Source organism: Caretta caretta, chromosome 4 (genome assembly GCF_965140235.1).
Source record: "Caretta caretta isolate rCarCar2 chromosome 4, rCarCar1.hap1, whole genome shotgun sequence".
Taxonomy (NCBI): domain Eukaryota; kingdom Metazoa; phylum Chordata; order Testudines; family Cheloniidae; genus Caretta; species Caretta caretta.
In genome coordinates this window covers 99,297,956-99,317,144 of record NC_134209.1, presented here as the reverse complement: position 1 = coordinate 99,317,144, position 19,189 = coordinate 99,297,956, and the positions used below count along the sequence as shown (strand labels likewise).

At 41.9% G+C, this 19,189-nt stretch overlaps 1 protein-coding gene across 7 annotated transcripts in view; it reads left to right on the top strand.

Annotated features, from left to right (window-relative positions):
- Positions 1–19,189, top strand: part of CRACD (capping protein inhibiting regulator of actin dynamics) — a 221,009-nt gene that overhangs the window by 102,797 nt on the left and 99,023 nt on the right. For 2 of the 7 annotated variants that reach the window (XM_048848210.2, XM_048848208.2), the window contains one exon: positions 4,393–4,464. The exons of the other annotated variants lie outside the window; for them this stretch is intronic. In XM_048848210.2, the coding sequence (XP_048704167.2) occupies positions 4,440–4,464 (25 nt within the window). In that variant the 5' untranslated portion in view covers positions 4,393–4,439. The remainder of the gene's footprint in view (positions 1–4,392; positions 4,465–19,189) is intronic. 7 annotated transcript variants of the gene reach the window in all.

Below are 19,189 nucleotides of genomic sequence, written 5' to 3'. Positions count from 1 at the left end.
TGGCTGTCCGCTGGGTGTGAGGTGGGGGTGTGCACAAGCTGGGGCTGGGGAGGGTGCATAGAGGTCTGGCTGGATTAATTTTTCCAGGAAATCTCTGCAGGGCTGGGGAGGTGAGTGTCTCCTTCCCATTTTAGCCTCCCTAGTACTGACCCTAAACTGCACAGTCTCCATCTGCTTCCTTCAGCATTGATCACAGACCCATAGACTACCCTCTGAAGATAGGGAAATGGTGTCGTGAGAGTGGTTAAACCTAACCATGTAATTGCATGGGAAGGGGAAAATCTGTGTGGTGCATTTCCTCTGCATATGGATCTAGTGGTTGGCATGGGCTGGGGTGATCCACATCCGGTATCCTTCCAGACCACGGTCAGGTACTGTTTCAGGAGGGCTCAGTAAGAAATTTTTTGTAGCTCTGAATATTTCAGGTAACATGTCAATGTGGCTTAGCCAGTAGAGCTTTGGCAGCTGTTCAAGATACAGATATTTGTGTATATAAGATATAATATGTATGCACTACCAACACACACACACACACACGAGTTCCTCATCGAATTCTTACAAAAATAGTTCTGTTTTCATCTACAGACTTGATAACAGTCATGTTTTGATATCAGTCATTTCCCACTTACATGGGCGGTGGGTATTGCAGGCCAGGGGAGTCTGGGCATCCCCAAACAGTCAGGCATAACCCTGCCCATGCTCCGCCCCGAGGCCCACTCCTGCTTTGTACCGCTTCCTCCATGGCCCCAGCCAAAGCAGGCTGTTCCTCTTCCCCTAAGCGGGCTGGGGCTAGGGTGGGCTGGCCTGCAGCCGGGGACTTGGGGTGGCTGGGGACGGCGCTGGGGGGACCTGGCGCTCCGGGGCTGGGGGTGTTGGGATGGGGTGGCGGGCATGGTGTCCACAGTGAGGGCTTGGTGCTCTGTCAGGGGAGGGAGGGCAGATGTGATGGAGGGGGCAGGGCCTCAGGCAGAAAAGGCAGGGGCAGGAGCTAGCCTCTTCAAACGGGCAGTTCACGTGCTGTCAATGCCCACTTGCTCTCCGTCCAGCTGTTTAAACTTGTCAGAAAACAGGACCTAACTCTCTGTTGTTAGGCTTAAATTTCTTCCTCCTTTTTCCCTGCTTCTTTTTATTGTTCTTTGTAAAACTGCACCCCACCACTCCTTTTCCAAATTGAGACTCAGTTTTCAGAAACTCATGCTACTTAGAATTCAGTTTTTTAATTAATCATTACCCAAATTTGTCTCTAGTTATAAACTCTTAAGATCTACAACCTTTTCGATGTATGAATCAACTCAAAGTAAATTGCATAGATTTTAATCAACTACCAATATTTGAACAAGGGAGGCTTTTCAAACATGCTGCCTTCATTTTTATATAAAAGACTATTCAGCTTTTGCAGCTAGTCATTCAATAATTTAAAAGATGGCTTGTATACTTACTTCATTTTAAAACAGGACAAAAACATCCTGCCTGTTTAGGTTAGTGGAAGTACTCATGGTGCATTGAACCCAACCATGTTTTCCCCTGAAATGTTTGTCTTGGCCCTGATTTTGCCAAAGCTTTGAAGTCAATTGGAGTTTCTTCTGTTGGCGGCCGGGGGGGGGAGGTTAATCAAGACCCTTTTAATGTTTGGTCCATTATGTTCTCCAGTGGCCAAATCTTGTTTCCATGGAAGTCAATGGAAAAACTGCCTTTATTTTCAACTGGTCCAAATTTTGACCGCGTCAGCTTTATAGCCTCTGCTTTCTCTATAGTTGGTGGGTTACCACATTCTGAACCAGTTTAAGGAGTGCTTCCAAGTGTTAATGCATGACGTCTCCAAGATCTGTACTACCTGCCTGTTGGTCTCCAGACTGAATTCAGTTTGTTGGTTTTTACCTATAAATCCCTAAAGACCTTAAAGTTTAGACCTTGCCTTGTGCAATTTTGCCACAGTTGTTGTCAGTGTAGGCACTCAAACTGGTGGTAGTGTTCTCTGTGATGGGTCCACTGTTCTGTGTAAACTCCTTGTGGTCTGAAATAGTCTTGGTTTTCTGACTGTTAGGGCACACTGCAAGGCACATCTATTTGTGGTGCAGGGTGCTATGGAGGGAGGGGTTTGATGGACAAAGGAGTTTGAACTGTGGGGATTCAGGTTCTGTTGATGAGGAAAAAGCTGCTTTTCAAGATTTGTGTTCTGCTCATGTAATTTGTCAAAGACACTTGGGGAGTTGGATAATCGCTTTTTAAATTAGAAATAAAAGTAAACTCAGACAAGACTAGTCCTCTTATGTCATAAGAATCTATCAGTTTCACAAACAGAATGAGTCTTACAAGAAACATACTGATAATAAAATTTACCCCTTTGATAAATGTACTGTAAAACTCTTGGTAATGCCCTGGGAGGCAGAGGATATGGGGAGCAAGTAGGTATATTCCCAGTTCTCCTTACCTGTTCCTCTTCCTCCCCTATCACCTCCATCTCATTTGTCTGTCCATCTGTATTTTGGTATATAACTGCCTTTATGTTGTGTGGTTTTTGAGGTGCCGGAGCAGTGATTGGGATTCTGAGACACTGCCATAATCATAGTTTGGTTATTTGAACTGTGTTAACTTGGCCAGAGAGAGAAATCGTGATCCAAGAAATCTTTTTTTGAATGTGCCATGGGTTTAATTAAGGTGCTACCCTGTTAAGAAACATTTGTTTATCCCTTTCAAGAACCACCTTCACTGGTATGCAGGAGCCAGGATCTCTGTCACCCTAAGCAGAAGATAGCCATTAGCTATTTTCGTTTCTTATAAACCCAGTCTCATCAGGGTATATGTGACAGCAAAAATTCCAAGTGCAGAGCTGTGAACAATTTTGCCACTAACCCAAATGTGTTCTGGGGAGAGAGAGCAACTATAGGATCTAAAGTCTTTGAGGTCAAGATTTTCAAAAATGGGTGCCTAAGTCTAGGCTTGAAAACCTATGTTTGAAAATCTAAATAAGTGGCTTTAAAAGGCTAACTTTAGCCACCAATTTTTTAAAAAAATCTGTCCAAAACCTCTAAGACATCAGATTGTGAATCACAGTGTAACAAGAGATGGAGAAAGAATTTAATTCAGGATTGCCTAGCAAAGGGCTACAAGATAGTAGCTGCTGGGTGCTCTGCACTTTGAAAACCAGGCCGCTTATTTAGGTGCTAAATATGGACCTAGGAGCCTAACTTTTGGCTACTATTTTTTCAAGTCTTGCCCTCAAAGACTGGAGGTCATAGATGTTTGAAACTTCTGTAAAGTAGTAGCCAGTGGAGTAATACATTAAGGGCCCAATACAAAGCCTATGGAAGTAAATGAAAGGACTTCCACTGATTTCAGTGGGCTTTTGCTGGTGGCCAAAATGTGGGACTAGAACTGATTAGTAAAGCCGCCTTTAGATATTTGAGCTTTTCTCACTTCTGGAGAGGAAATCTCATTATTTTCACTTCCTCTGTGAAGATGGAGCAGTCTGGCTAAGGCCTGGTCTACACTAGAAAATGAGGTTGGTTTAACTACATCGGTCAGAGGTGTGAAAAATCCACGCCCCTGAGCAGCGTTGTTAAACCAAGCTAAGTCCCTGTGTAGTCCGCGCTAGGTCAACGGAAGAATGCTTCTATCAACTTTGCTACCACCTCTCAGGGAGGTGGAGATGGTGTCTACACTGAAGCGCTACAGCGGCACTACTGCAGTAGTAGTATTTTAAGTGTAGACAGGCCCTATCTCACTTCTCATCTCCATTTCATACCATATAACCCTTTCTCAGAAAGTACCAGTACCTAACGACAGTGTTTCTCGCTAAACTCAGGGAGTGGATTGCATGGTGATTACTTGATGTAAAATAGTTTCTCTAGATGTTGGAAATGTTAATTGTAAAATAATTTTAATTTTTTAATCTGTTGCCTATTAAAATGACTGACTCTTTTATATAGCAGTTGTTATATCTTCAAAGTACCATGCCACCCGTTTACTTTGTTTACCTCTTTAAAAAAGGTAAGTTGTCATTTTTCAATTTTATAGGTGGGGAAACTGGAAACAGAGAGTTTGAGTAATTTACCTCATTTCACATAGCAAGTGAGTGGCAAGTGAAGAGTTAGAATTTAGGAGTTCCTGGCTCCTAATCCCATTATTTTGGTTCATAATCACACTGATTTACCAGCTAAGAATTACCTTTTGCATTTTCTTTTAGAAGCTCCTTTACTTTATGAGGACTTTAGTGCGGTTGAGGGAGTGTTAAATAAAGCTAAGTATAAGAGTGCATGTGCAACTTGATCCATAGGGCTGCAGCCACAAAGTTTCCTTTCACTTTACAATATGTCCTTAAGGGCTCTCTAAAAAAAAAAAAAAAAAAATGTTCTCTTGGTGATTTCATGGCTTCTGTTATTTCCTCCTCAGAGAAGATCAAGTCTGGAGGTTTTCTGACTACATCTGAATTTGTAGGGATGATCAATTTGTTTAAGAAACCTTGTAAGTACACAGCTGGTTTTGTGCATTCTGAAGCATACAATGTTCTGTAAGTCAAACGGGTGTTGTTAATTTTTTGTGGTTTAACTGTGAGTACTCCCAGTGAATGGCTGATTGAAGGCATAGTGTTCTGTGCTTCATGTTTGTAAATTTGAGCTGCTGCTAATTTATGTGCTGCTTTCCTTCATTTCATCAGGTCTTTAATAAAAAAAAAAGTGTGTGTATGAACTGGAGTCAAATCCAAATGAAAGAGTAATAGAGGGAATGTTCTTCCATTATTCTGTTTGCATTTTTGTAGGCAACTAGCATCAGGGGGAACTAGCTTCACCTCGATGGGGAGATTTTAATCCTCATTATTTCTATTTCATAGCTGCAATCTATATCTGTCTACAGTCTATATTTTTCTGTTGTCTTTTGAATTGGCCCTTTTGACCTATGAAGGTACAGAATTCAAGTATGTGGGGCTAGAAGATAACTTTAGTGAGGAATGTGAAAGTGTGTGTGTGTGTGTATGTTGAGGATCATTCTGATTATTTTTCAGCATCAACAAAGATTATTTTTAAAAGCTTTCCTCTGAAATTCCATTGCTACTGGATTTTTCTGTATTGTCAAATGGTACCATCTTTAATTGCGCTAATATTCGATGATAAGAATGGAATGATACTAACTTTTTTTATCTGCTACATGGGATTTGCAGGGATTATTTGACAAATTTAATATTAATTTGATTTATGCGAACTGAATAGACACCAATAATAGATTTGTGTCTCTGTAATTACTGAGCATTATATGATGCACTGAAGCTGGGTTAAATGTGTTATCTTTTTTTCCTAATATTTTTTTCTGACCAAACTGCTGTTTAAATGAACAGGATTTATTTTCAATAAAAGCCAATGGACAATGTTTTTATATTATAAAGGACACTGCATAAGATTTCAGGCTTTCCTGATGTATGTGAACAATGATTCACAAGCAAGTAAAACAATAGCACTCTGTTCTCATTAGATTAGATGAAGTTTCACCTGAGCCTGCATGCTTGAAAATCCACCAAGGGTAAAAAGAATTTTTATTTAACTCACATCTTACCATATGGAATAGTGAAGTAAATCCCACTGTAACTAGCTGTCAGGTCAAACCTTTCATCAGGGAAATAAAGAACAAATGAGTGAGTACATTGAGATCTTGAGCACTCAACATATTATATAACCAGCTCTAAATATATATTCAAAGGATGGCAGAAGTAGGGAGAGACAGACATACAACATTAGGAGGAAAAACATTTAGGAAGAAGACACAAATTATTTAACATTTGAATTATATGAAACACCTGGCCAGCTCTGTATTTGTAATATATTAATAGATCATATGATCATCTGATTAGCAATTCACTGAGAAAAACAACAGATTTTATAGTATAAAGAAGTTCTTCCTTTGTGAATATGTGTGGGAGTACAGTGTGTTCGTTCAGTACAAAGGAAAGGATTTACTCTTGTTACATTTTCAGACTTATTTAGGTTTCCTCTTGTTCCATAGTCAAGACAACTTTGCCATTGGCATTGTGGGAAGGAAACTGCCTTCCTTTTATTATGTGGCTTTACAATACAGTGTTAGCTATTACTAGTTATGGGACTTATTGAGATTTCCTCTAAGACATCTTTCCACTTGGCTTCCCAAGAACTCAGCTCAAGCCTGACCTGCAAATTCCAGATCCAAACTTTCTCAGACTTAAGAATGTTTGAATCCAGGGTTTGGTTTGTGGTTACACACTTGCTAGGACCTTACCACTGACATAATGATTGTCTTGTCTTATATTACATGTTTGGCATAGATCATTAGATCACATTGTGATGGATTGGATCACGGAAACCCCCTTGGGACTGCCACCTAATATGCCAAAACTACTTCAGCCCTTGCTTTCCCTGCCAGCTTGCTGAGCCAGACACGCCAGTCTGCTCCAACACACACCCAGGGTCTCAACTACGTGCCCCAAAGCTGCAGACTTAGCTGAAAGCAACTTAAGAAGTGTTCGTGTCTTTGACATTCAGATGCCCAACTCCCAATGGGGTCCAAACCCCAAATAAATCCTTTTTACCCTGTATAAAGCTTATGCAGGGTAAACTCATAAATTGTTAACCCTCTATAACACTGATCGAGAGAGATGCACAGCTGTTTGCCTCCCCAGGCATTAATATATACTCTGGGTTAATTAATAAGTAAAAAGTGATTTTATTAAATATAGAAAGTAGGATTTAAGTGGTTCTAGGTAGTAACAGACAGAACAAAGTGAATTACCAAGCAAAATAAAATAAAACACTCAAGTCTAAGACTAGTACAGTAATAAACCGAATACAGGTAACATCTCACCCTCAGAGATGTTTCAATAAGTTTCTTTCACAGACTGGACGCCTTCCTAGTCTGGGCACAATCCTTTCCCCTGGTACAACCCTCATTCCAGCTCAGGTGGTAGCTACGGGATTTCTCATGATGGCCGCCCCATTTGTTCTGTTCCACCCACTTATATATCTTTTGCATAAGGCGGGAATCCTTTGTCCCTCTGGGTTCCCACCCCTCCTTCTCAGTGGAAAAGCACCAGGTTATAGATGGATTCCAGTTCAGGTGACATGATCACATGTCACTGTAAGACTTCATTACCCACGTGCCAGCCCACAGGTATACAGGAAGACTTAGAACTGAAACAGAGCCATCTACAGTCAATTGTCCTGGTTAATTGGAGCTATTAAGATTCCAAACCACCATTAATGGCCCACACTTTGCATAACTACAATAGGACCTCAGAGTTATATTTCATATTTCTAGTTTCAGATACAAGAGTGATCATAGAATCATAGAATATCAGGGTTGGAAGGGACCTCAGGAGGTCATCTAGTCCAACCCCCTGCTCAAAGCAGGACCAATCCCCAATTAAATCATCCCAGCCAGGGCTTTGTCAAGCCTGACCTTAAAAACTTCTAAGGAAGGAGATTCTACCACCTCCCTAGGTAACGCATTCCAGTGTTTCACCACCCTCCTAGTGAAAAAGTTTTTCCTAATATCCAACCTAAACCTCCCCCACTGCAACTTGAGACCATTACTCCTTGTCCTGTCCTCTTCTACCACTGAGAATAGTCTAGAACCATCCTCTCTGGAACCACCTCTCAGGTAGTTGAAAGCAGCTATCAAATCCCCCCTCATTCTTCTCTTCCGCAGACTAAACAATCCCAGTTCCCTCAGCCTCTCCTCATAAGTCATGTGTTCCAGACCCCTAATCATTTTTGTTGCCCTTCGCTGGACTCTCTCCAATTTATCCACATCCTTCTTGTAGTGTGGGGCCCAAAACTGGACACAGTACTCCAGATGAGGCCTCACCAATGTTGAATAGAGGGGGACAATCGCGTCCCTCGATCTGCTCGCTATGCCCCTACTTATACATCCCAAAATGCCATTGGCCTTCTTGGCAACAAGGGCACACTGCTGACTCATATCCAGCTTCTCATCCACTGTCACCCCTAGGTCCTTTTCCGCAGAAAAAGACTGGTGATACATTTATACAAATAGGATGACCACACTCAGTAGATTATAAGATTTGTAATGATACCTTACAAGAGACCTTTTGCATGAAGCATATTCCAGTTACATTATATTCACGCTCATTAGCATATTTTTATAAAATCGTATAGAGTGCAACGTCACACACATCTCCCATAAAAACTGCTAAATATCTGGCAGCCATCCATGAGATACATTCAAAGATAGATTAATTGTCCTGAGAGTCACCATCTCTTTTTCTGATGTAGGAAACTTATATCCTGAGGTACCTCCTACTTTAATAGAGAGAGACACATAAATTGGGTTTGCATCCCACATCTGACCCATACACCTTGAGTTCTGTGAGGTGGTAGAAGGGTAGAAGTTCTTGTGGAAAGGTAGATAGAACTACCACATAGCAATCTTTTGTTACTGAAATATAACCCAGGTAACTGGCATGAAGCTTCCTTTGAATGCCTCAGGCTTGCATCCCTTTCATTGTCCAGAATGGGCGTGGGTATTAAAACCTAACTGTTACCATTCCTCAGACCTTCCCTGATCCAGTCTCTGGTCACTCCAGACCTTTCCATCTTGCATCTATTTAGCACACATAGATTATATATGAAATAGCATGTGAGTTGACCATAACACCAAATAAATGATAAATGGCTGATAAAATGAATCACTTGGCTACAGTTCTGAACTCCTGTATGTGATTCTGCCACTTGCTAATCAAATTCTTACGCAAATAGCACGCTGACCATGACTGGTCCTTGTCTACACTGTGAGGTCATGGTCATCATTGCATTGGCAAACATGATTGTTAGAAATTGTGTTTAAAGACCTACTGAATTCCAAAGTGCAGATGGCCACAAGGGACATGGACAGTCTCGGTCCCTAAACTCAGAGCAGCACAGGGACTGCTCCCTTTTGTCACCACTATAGCTGTACATCCTTCCAAAGGGAGTGGGAAGGGATGGATGGAGGTGGGAGCTGTGCCTCTTCCTTCAGCTTTGCAACAGCCCACACATCAAGCCAGGCACACCCAAGGGATCAGACTGCACACCAAGGAGCTTCCGGGGTGTTTGTGCCTCTTTAAGGAAAAATTACTTCCCAACCCGCCACCCACCTAGTGTGATTCAAAAGCGGGAGGAAGTTTGGTTTAAATCAAAAGTGAGGAAAGCCCCTGGTAGCGAGAAACATTAGAGATGATGCTTCTCTCCCCTGGTGCTGCAACCTGCTGCTGCCCAGCAATTGACAAGACTGACCTAATTTATTCTTTCATATAATCACAAGAGCCTATTTTTAAAGAAAAAGAGGGAAGCATGAGCTTAACTTACATTACAGATAAATATTTCATTACCTTACACATACCTTAACCATCTTTGCACAGTTACCTCAGATATGCAGACATTTTTACACAGTGTCAGGAGTCATGCAGAGCATTAAAGGGTCTTCCCCAAAATGCAGTAGGAAATCTGATGAGCTCTGGCATAGTAATCTGATGTTAATAACTGGGAAAACAAGAGCATTGAAATGATCATTCTTTTTGGAAAGAACTTTCTTTAAAGTAAAATGTTAATTTTCCCCTTCTACAAGTCATGATTGAGATGGCTGCCTACAATGCAAGGTGACTACAGCTTTTATTTTAATGTTCAAACTTGACAACTCTTTCAGAAGTGGTGGTGTGAGGAAGACCCCCCCATATCAAACAGCTGCAAACTGGATTTGCTGCTTGCTGCATCTCAGCTTTAAAATGCATGAAAAAGAGAGAGGTGTTCATCTGTCCAGAATAGCCAGTCACACAGCTGAGAAGGATTCCTTTGCTATTGTTCATTTCTTTTCAGTAGCTTATTCATTTCCACGCATCTCACTTTTTGTATTGAACTTCAAATTTTAGCATTTGCATACAGTGTTATTGTAACCCACACGCCTCCTGGGTGTGGTGCTTTGTCTCATGTAGTGGTACCGAGACCACTTAGAGAGAGTAAAATGAGTCTGCTCTACAGCCTTAGCTAGCAGCCAATTGGATTTTAGTTCATGCAGTAGAGGCTCATGCACTAAGCTCCAGAGGTCCCTGGTTTGATCCCGCCCTCTGACGACTGCGGTCTGTTGGCGTTACATAATCGCTGTGCATGGTGCTGTACAGACAGAAGGAAGACCCTTTTCTACCCTTTCTAGGTTAGTTATGACACGATGCAAGAAGACATGACATGAGGCAGATGGGAGGAATAAACTACATTAATACCTCCTCCTTCTTTATTTCTCATCCCACCAGCTCCCATTCTTCCCCCCAGCATGGATTCACATAGGAATGTCCTTTTGAAAATCCCATAGTTGGACAATGGCCTCTGTAACCATATGTCAGGGCTGGCCAAAGTTACTAACCATCCAAGCCGCATACAGCAATCTTCAGAAGTCAAGAGCTGGGGTGTGCCTGCCATGGCTTGGGGCTTCAGCCCGGCGAGAGATGCCTGCCAGGGCTCGGGGCTTCTGCCCTGCCCCTGCTGAAGCCCTGAGCCACAGCAGATGCACCCTGCCCGGCTGAAGTCCCACATTCAGTAATTGGTGCCTGGGCCAGGATTAGAACTTGGATATTTCTGGCTCCCAGAGCTGTACTCAGATCACTAGACAACACCTCTCTGGGGAAAGGCACCTTAGAAGTGATACTTTCTAGAAAGATGCTGCAACAAGAGATGTTCTGGTGGGCTGATACGGAGAGGTCACTGTACCCATTTGCAGTGCCTACTCACGTGTGTAGGATACCACCTGTAAGGAGAAAGTATTCAATGATCTCTAATTTAATTTGGAAAAGAGAGACAATTTCTGAATTTCTCCTTCAATATTATTGTGCTAGTTTCATTCAATCCAAAAAATATTGAAACAAAATCTGATATCCAATTATAAACCAGTTAAAACACAAACCAGTGTTCTCATTGGTTGACTAGTGTTTCTCTTGGAGGAATTGATCCTATCATATGCTGAACATCTCCTGCGCGGTACTGAATCCCCTCAACTCTCAGTGAAGTCCATTGGAGTTGAGAGCACTGGGCACCTCACATTATCATGTCCATAGAGAGTCTGAGACAGTCTGCTGGTGTAATCGCCTGGGAACACCAGGAGTGATGATGGAGTCTGTCCTAGGAAGCAAAGAGCCTAGCAATGTAGCACTTGTAATCTGCACCTCCAGTTGTTTGTCCATCTAGTGTTGATATCTAAGATACATGTTGTTGTGGTATCTTAGAACCTGTAGTGCATTAATTTCCCTTGAAAATAGATACACTTAACTGCCTCTACTGATCCTTATAGGACCTGCATGGAAGATTGTGTCCTTTTATTAGTGTACTGAGTCCTTCCTACATCCTCTCTTAAACTATGATGATGTGTTATACAGTTGTAGGTTCACAAAAACATAGGACTGGAAGGGATTTCATGAGGACATCAAGTCCAGTCCCCTATGCTAAGGCAAGTAAACCTAGATCATCCCTGAGAGGTGTTTGTCCAACCTGTTCTTAAAATCCTCCAATGAGATGGGGATTCTACAACCACCCTTGGAAGCCTATTTCAGAATTTAACTAGCCTTATATTTAGAAAGTTTTTCCTAATACTAACCTAGATCCCCATTGCTCCAGATTTCGCCCATGGCATCTTGTCCTACCTTCAATGGACATGGAGAACAATTCATCGCTGTCCTCTTTATAACCGCTTAACAAATTTGAAGACTGTTATATCAAATAAAATAAAATACAATGAAGGTTGATGATGCTGAAGAAAAAGCACTGGCGGTCTCCTTTGGCATTCAGATGTAATTGGGTTCAACTTTTATTCCTAAATGTAAGGCATTTTACTAGTGTAATGGTATTAATGATTTGTAACCCACACAACAAAGAAACTCTGCATAATTAGCACGATTTATCGTAATGGCAAACTTTGCCTGGAACTAAGCTGGCATGGAAATGAAATAGTGTCCCGTTCTGCCCCCACCTCCCAAAAATTGTCTGGTTGCAGTAGCTCAAGGATAAGGACGTTTGCTCATTAGTTAAAGGCCCTTTCATTATTCAATTACTTTATGTACTTTTCTAAAGTTCATGCTTTTTTGTTGGTTAGCTTCATTTTTATGGCTTCTGCTCTTTTCTCTTGAAAGTTATAAACAATCCCCACTGCCATAAAGTAGAACCAACAAAACTGTAATGAAGATTTCATCGTTCTGAATCATCTACAACTTGTTTTTTCATTTTGTCAGCACAGATCTTATAAAGGGGTCTTTTTTGATACCTTATAGTTATTTTTTTAGTAGATGTACAGCTTTCTTTTTGGGCTGACATTAAAATATCAATGTTATGTTTATTTTATTTTTATAAAAGATTAAAAAGATACTTAATGCTATACAGAAAAATATGAAAACAAAGTTTTTTAATTTATATACTTCATGCAGCAGAAGTCAGTGGTTTTGCAAAGATCAAACTAACAAATATCCACAAGAACTTTTTTTTGATGTAAATGTGAAAAGACTAAGCCCAGGAAATATGCTTTTAAATATTTAATCAGATCTGAACTCTGAGTTCAAGTAATGAATATTTACTGTGTGGTATGTCTACACTGCAGTTGGACACCCGCGGCTGGCCTGTGCCAGTTGACTCGGGCTTGCAGGGCTTGGGCTATGGGGCTGTTCAGTAGTGGTGTAGATGAATGAATGCTAGCTCGGGTATGTCTACATGTGCTGCAATCACACCTCCCTGTAGGAGTATAGAATACCCATACATCCCTGGTGATATGCCAGGTTTGGGAGTGGCCCCATGGTTGCTTTCTGTAGGGTGGACAAACCTCACCTTCCAACCAAAGGAGGGGGGAAGGGGGCCTGTACGATGGAATCCTCAGCTATTGCCTCTCCCAGACCCCCTCCCAAGGGTTTTACCACAGCAGGGGTATCCAGGCATTTGCTGTTATTATTTAGTTTGCAGTGTTGCGTAGAATGTGACTGGTGCTTTCCAAATGCTGAGGATGACGCAGTCGCTGCCCCCAAAAGTGTCTGATCTAATATACTTTACTACTCAGAGCTCCTTTGCATAACTTTCTGATCTTAACCTCCATTTTATCAATGCAAGAAAATAGCAGCCAGTCAGCACATTCTACTTGTTTTACTTAGGGTCTGCAGAATTAAATTTTTTAAAATAATTTTGACAGATAATATATTTTATTTTCAAGTATTTTCCCTTTTTAATTGATTTAAATTTTCACAGTTGTGGGAAATTATGGGGAGAGGAGTGTCAGATAATGTGGAGATCAGGCAATAAATTATTTAATGACCGTAGGAGCTGAGATTCAAAATGTTAAGGCTTTATAAGAGTTAAACGCAAACAGTCAACATAAAAAACAGACAATGTAAATATCCTTAAATCAAACTCCTATAAGTTCTTAAGCAGCATTTTGCTTACTTTGCCTATTTGTAAATTTTGATGGTCATCAATAGAAATATTTTTGTCAGTTTGTGTGTGTACAGTGAAATCCTTGTTTACCAACATTTACCAATAAAAACCTAATCCTTCCAATTCTAATTTTATTAGACATGCAGAGTCTGAATTCAGATTCCCATCCATCCCCCAAGGTTAGGGTCATTTGGAATCTGGAATTTTGTTTAGGTCATTGCAAAATAGAAGACTGTTGTGAGCTGGGGGTGCTTGGTTTGAGTCAGATCCACTCTACAAGGTAGAATCATAGAACTGGAAGGGACCTAGAGTGGTCATCTAGTCCATTCCCCTGCACTCATGGCAGGACATGCCGTGAGAAGATTATAGACATATGGTATTTTCCAGCCTCATATTGTTCAGGCAGCAAGCAATGTTGCAGTTGGTAATTTGCTTGGAACCTGAGTCTTCATGTTCTGTTTCCTCACGTCAGACTAACTTTCACAACTATGAAAAACCACATACAACATATTTATCTTGTCTGTGTCTGGCACTTTGTATGTGGTGCAGTGCTGGTGGTAATGCTGGCTGCATTTTTCTCATTTGGTATTTCTGCTTCATAGAACAAGTAGTGTAAAATGACTTAATGGATTCTAAGTAAACCAAATCAAAAGGAGTGCTGGTTGGGGAAAAAAAAATACTATCCATGTGTGATGGCCTTCAAGTAGGAAACATCTTATAATGAGAATCTTACTCTTTTTACTCCATCTGACCTCCTTTTCACCTGCTAGTAAGAATGTCATATCAATGTGTCTGTGTTATGGGGGTGAGATTCATGTTTTTGCACTTGCCCCCAGAAAATATATCTAAATGCATCTCCTGTGAGATAATCTTCAGCTGGGTTTTTCTGATCCTTGCCAGTCACAGTGACTCAAAATATATTTTTATCTACTGCTTTGCTTCATTAATAAGGTTCTGTTGTTTTGAGTAATGACACGCTGCTATGGAAGTGCTTCATAAATTTCCAGTTTTAGTGATTCCGGCTGCTTTATGAAATACTGTATCTAGATGTTTGTCGTGTCAAAAATCCAGCTAGAATTTCATTAAATAATAGAAACCTTATGTGACATTCATAAAAGAACATTTCTTTGTCAGAAAGTCTTAGGAATGTGTTTGCTCCTTTTGTGTCTCACCTTGCACAAAAAGAGAAAAATGATACAACTGGCACTATCCAATCACAAGTTTTTAAAATGGAAATCTTGATTGTGTGTCTTCTGAATTGACTATAGGAATAGAAAATGCGCAAAACTGTGCTGTGAGATAATTTTATTGGCCAGAATTTTGGTTGGTATCATTACTCATAACTGGTGAAACCATGTCTGTGATCCTATATAACTCATGGTAATCAAGACCTAAGTTTTCAAAAGTGACTTGTGATTTTTGGGGTGATTTCTTGAGACAGCTTAAGGGGACCCAAGTTTCAGAAAGAGCTGAACAATCAGTCTCTGAATGTTGGGCCTCTTTTAAGGTGTTTTGAATTGGGCACCCAAACTTGAGCCACTCAAAATCAGTAGTTTGTTTTTGAAGATTTACACTAAAAGTCATATATTTTGTTTGTTACGTTGTACTGAAAAATGTTTTTAGAAATAAGGTAATATTCAACGTGCAACAAAAACTTATTTATTTAAAAAAAACCTGAGGGAGTAAACCCCACATGGCATATATATTAATGCTAAAACTCTTTACTTTATGAAAAGCATGATTGGCCACAGTTCCTCCCCTTTGCTAGCATAAGCCTCAGATTTTACTGGAGCTACATTTATACTTGGGCATATCATGTTAATGTGAACATGGTATTTTTTGTTTTGTCCTTGGTCAAATCAGGTTACAAACGTCTGGATATTGGTGGTTGGGCTGTTATACCTTTTAGGCTGTTGGTTCCAGATAGTTTTATTAGCTATATGATAGTGGTTAGAGCAGGAGAGCAGGCCATTCGCTTTGGCCAAAATTTTCTGGAGTCTACTAACTTTGTGTTTCCAGTTTTGAATGCTCAGTTTGGGACACACAGGGCCAGAATTTCACAGATGCTGAATTCTTTTGAAGATCTAGCCCTCCAGGTCACAGTGAAAATCTTGTGCCTAGAGCCTGATTTTTTCAAGACATGCTAAGCACCCGTAACTCCATTTGAGTTCAGTGGCAACTTTGGGTGCTTAGTGCCTCTTAAATCCAGCCTTCGGTGTCTCAGGTTGGATGATAAAAATAAGGAGATACTTCGGAATATTTTGGCCTTTACCTCTCTGTTCCTCAGTTTATCCATGTGTCAAATTGAGATGGTGATACTTAAAGTACATGGGTCTGTTATCACTATTGAAGCTAGTGGCACAGAATCAGGCTCTAAGACTGTAAATACTGATTCTGGCTTTATGCTGCAACGCAAAGATTCTCAATGTGAATTCTCAATGTGACAAAGCCCTGGCTGGGATGATTTAACTGGGAATTGGTCCTGCTTTGAGCAGGGGGTTGGACTAGATGACCTTCTGGGGTCCCTTCCAACCCTTATATTCTATGAATTCCTATTGCAAAGTCTCAAATTTTAACGTTCTTGTTCAGTCAGAGATCAGTTTCTGTTGCTGTTCTTCACAAAATTCATTTGCCCTAGAGAAAGTATTGAATTCCACTGATAACATTCCAGATAAAATCTTCCATGCTTAACTATGTGAAGGGTCATGTTTATAGTTGGGTCCAGCCTCTTCTTTTTTATTTTCTTTACTATAGCTTCATGCATTTAGTTAGATACTAGCATTAGAGTTAATACCAGGGGGAACCTAGCAGCAGATTGAAGCCTGGTCTACACTACAAGTTTGTCGGATTTAGCAGCGCTAAATCGAATTAACCCTGCACCTGTCCACACAACAAAGCCATTTTTTTCGACATAAAGGGCTCTTAAAACCAATTTCTGTACTCCTCCCCAACAAGGGGATTAGCGCTGAAATCGACATAGCCGTTTTGAATTAGGGTTAGTGTGGACGCAATTTGAAGGTATTGGCCTCTGGGAGCTATCCCACAGTGCACCATTGTGACCACTCTGGACAGCACTCTGAACTCGGATGCACTGGCCAGGTGTACAGGAAAAGCTCCGAGAACTTTTGAATCTCATTTTCTGTTTGGCCAAGCGAGCTCATCAGCACAGGTGACCATGCAGTCCCAGAATTGAAAAAGAGCTCCAGCATGGACTGCACGGGAGGATCTGATCGCTGTATGGGGAGAGGAATCCGTGCTATCAGAACTACGTTCTAAAAGACGAAATGCCAAAACATTTCAAAAATCTCTGAGGCCATGAGGGACAGAGGCTACAGCAGGGACACAACACAGTGCTGCGTGAAACTTAAGGAACTCAGACAAGTCTACCAGAAAACCAAAGAATCAAACGGATGCTCCGGGACAGAGCCCCAGACATGCCGTTTCTACTCTGAGCTGCATGCAATTCTAGGGGGGGCTGCCATCACTACCCCCCTCTGTCCGTTGACTCCAGTGATGGGGTACTCTCCGCCATGCCTGAGGATTTTGCAGACGGGGAAGATGAGGAGGAGCTTGAGGAGAGCACACAGCACACTGTTCTCCCCGACAGCCAGGATCTTTTTATGACCCTGACTGAAATACCCTCCCAACCCAACCGAGCCAGAGAAGGGACCTCTGGTGAGTGTACCTTTTTAAAATATAATACATGTTATAAAAGCAAGCATTTTTAATGATTAATTAGCCCTGAGGACTTGGGATGCATTCGTGGCCAGTACAGCTACTGGAAAAGTCTGTTAATGTGTCTGGGGATGGAGCGGAAATCCTCCAGGGATATTTTTTTGCCTCTGTTTTCACTAACAAGGTCAGCTCCCAGACTGCTACGCTGGGCATCACAAAATGGGGAAGAGATGGCCAGCCCTCTGTGGAGATAGAGGTGGTTAGGGACTATTTAGAAAAGCTGGACGTGCACAAGTCCATGGGGCCGGACGAGTTGCATCCGAGAGTGCTGAAGGAACTGGCGGCTGTGATTGCAGAGCCATTGGCCATTATCTTTGAAAACTCGTGGCGAACCGGGGAAGTCCCGGATGACTGGAAAAAGGCTAATGTAGTGCCAATCTTTAAAAAAGGGAAGAAGGAGGATCCTGGGAACTACAGGCCAGTCAGCCTCACTTCAGTCCCTGGAAAAATCATGGAGCAGGTCCTCAAAGAATCAATCCTGAAGCACTTGCATGAGAGGAAAGTGATCAGGAACAGCCAGCATGGATTCACCAAGGGAAGGTCATGCCTGACTAATCTAATCGCCTTCTATGATGAGATTACTGGTTCTGTGGATGAAGGGAAAGCAGTGGATGTATTGTTTCTTGACTTTAGCAAAGCTTTTGACACGGTCTCCCACAGTATTCTTGTCAGCAAGTTAAGGAAGTATGGGCTGGATGAATGCACTACAAGGTGGGTAGAAAGCTGGCTAGATTGTCGGGCTCAACGGGTAGTGATCAATGGCTCCATGTCTAGTTGGCAGCCGGTATCAAGTGGAGTGCCCCAAGGGTCGGTCCTGGGGCCGGTTTTGTTCAATATCTTCATAAATGATCTGGAGGATGGTGTGGATTGCACTCTCAGCAAATTTGCGGATGATACTAAACTGGGAGGAGTGGTAGATATGCTGGAGGGGAGGGATAGGATACAGAAGGACCTAGACAAATTGGAGGATTGGGCCAAAAGAAATCTGATGAGGTTCAATAAGGATAAGTGCAGGGTCCTGCACTTAGGACGGAAGAACCCAATGCACAGCTACAGACTAGGGACCGAATGGCTAGGCAGCAGTTCTGCGGAAAAGGACCTAGGGGTGACAGTGGACGAGAAGCTGGATATGAGTCAGCAGTGTGCCCTTGTTGCCAAGAAGGCCAATGGCGTTTTGGGATGTATAAGTAGGGGCATAGCGAGCAGATCGAGGGACGTGATCGTTCCCCTCTATTCGACATTGGTGAGGCCTCATCTGGAGTACTGTGTCCAGTTTTGGGCCCCACACTTCAAGAAGGATGTGGATAAATTGGAGAGAGTCCAGCGAAGGGCAACAAAAATGATTAGGGGTCTGGAACACATGAGTTATGAGGAGAGGCTGAGGGAGCTGGGATTGTTTAGCCTGCAGAAGAGAAGAATGAGGGGGGATTTGATAGCTGCTTTCAACTACCTGAAAGGGGGTTCCAAAGAGGATGGCTCTAGACTGTTCTCAATGGTATCAGATGACAGAACGAGGAGTAATGGTCTCAAGCTGCAGTGGGGGAGGTTTAGATTGGATATTAGGAAAAACTTTTTCACTAAGAGGGTGGTGAAACACTGGAATGCGTTACCTAGGGAGGTGGTAGAATCTCCTTCCTTAGAGGTTTTTAAGGTCAGGCTTGACAAAGCCCTGGCTGGGATGATTTAACTGGGAATTGGTCCTGCTTCGAGCAGGGGGTTGGACTAGATGACCTTCTGGGGTCCCTTCCAACCCTTATATTCTATGATTCTATGATTCTATCTCCATGAAGCTCTCCTGGAGGTACTTTAAAAGCCTTTGCAGAAGGTTTCTGGGGAGAGCAGCCTTATTTCATCCTCCGTGGTAGGACACTTTACCATGCCATGCTAGTAGCAAGTAATCTGGTATCATTGCATGACAAAGCTTGGCAGCGTATGGTCCCGGTGTTTGCTGGCATTCAAGCAACATCTGTTCTTTATCTCTCTGTGTTATCCTCAAGAGAGTGATATCGTTCATGGTAAGCTGGTTGAAATAGGGGAATTTA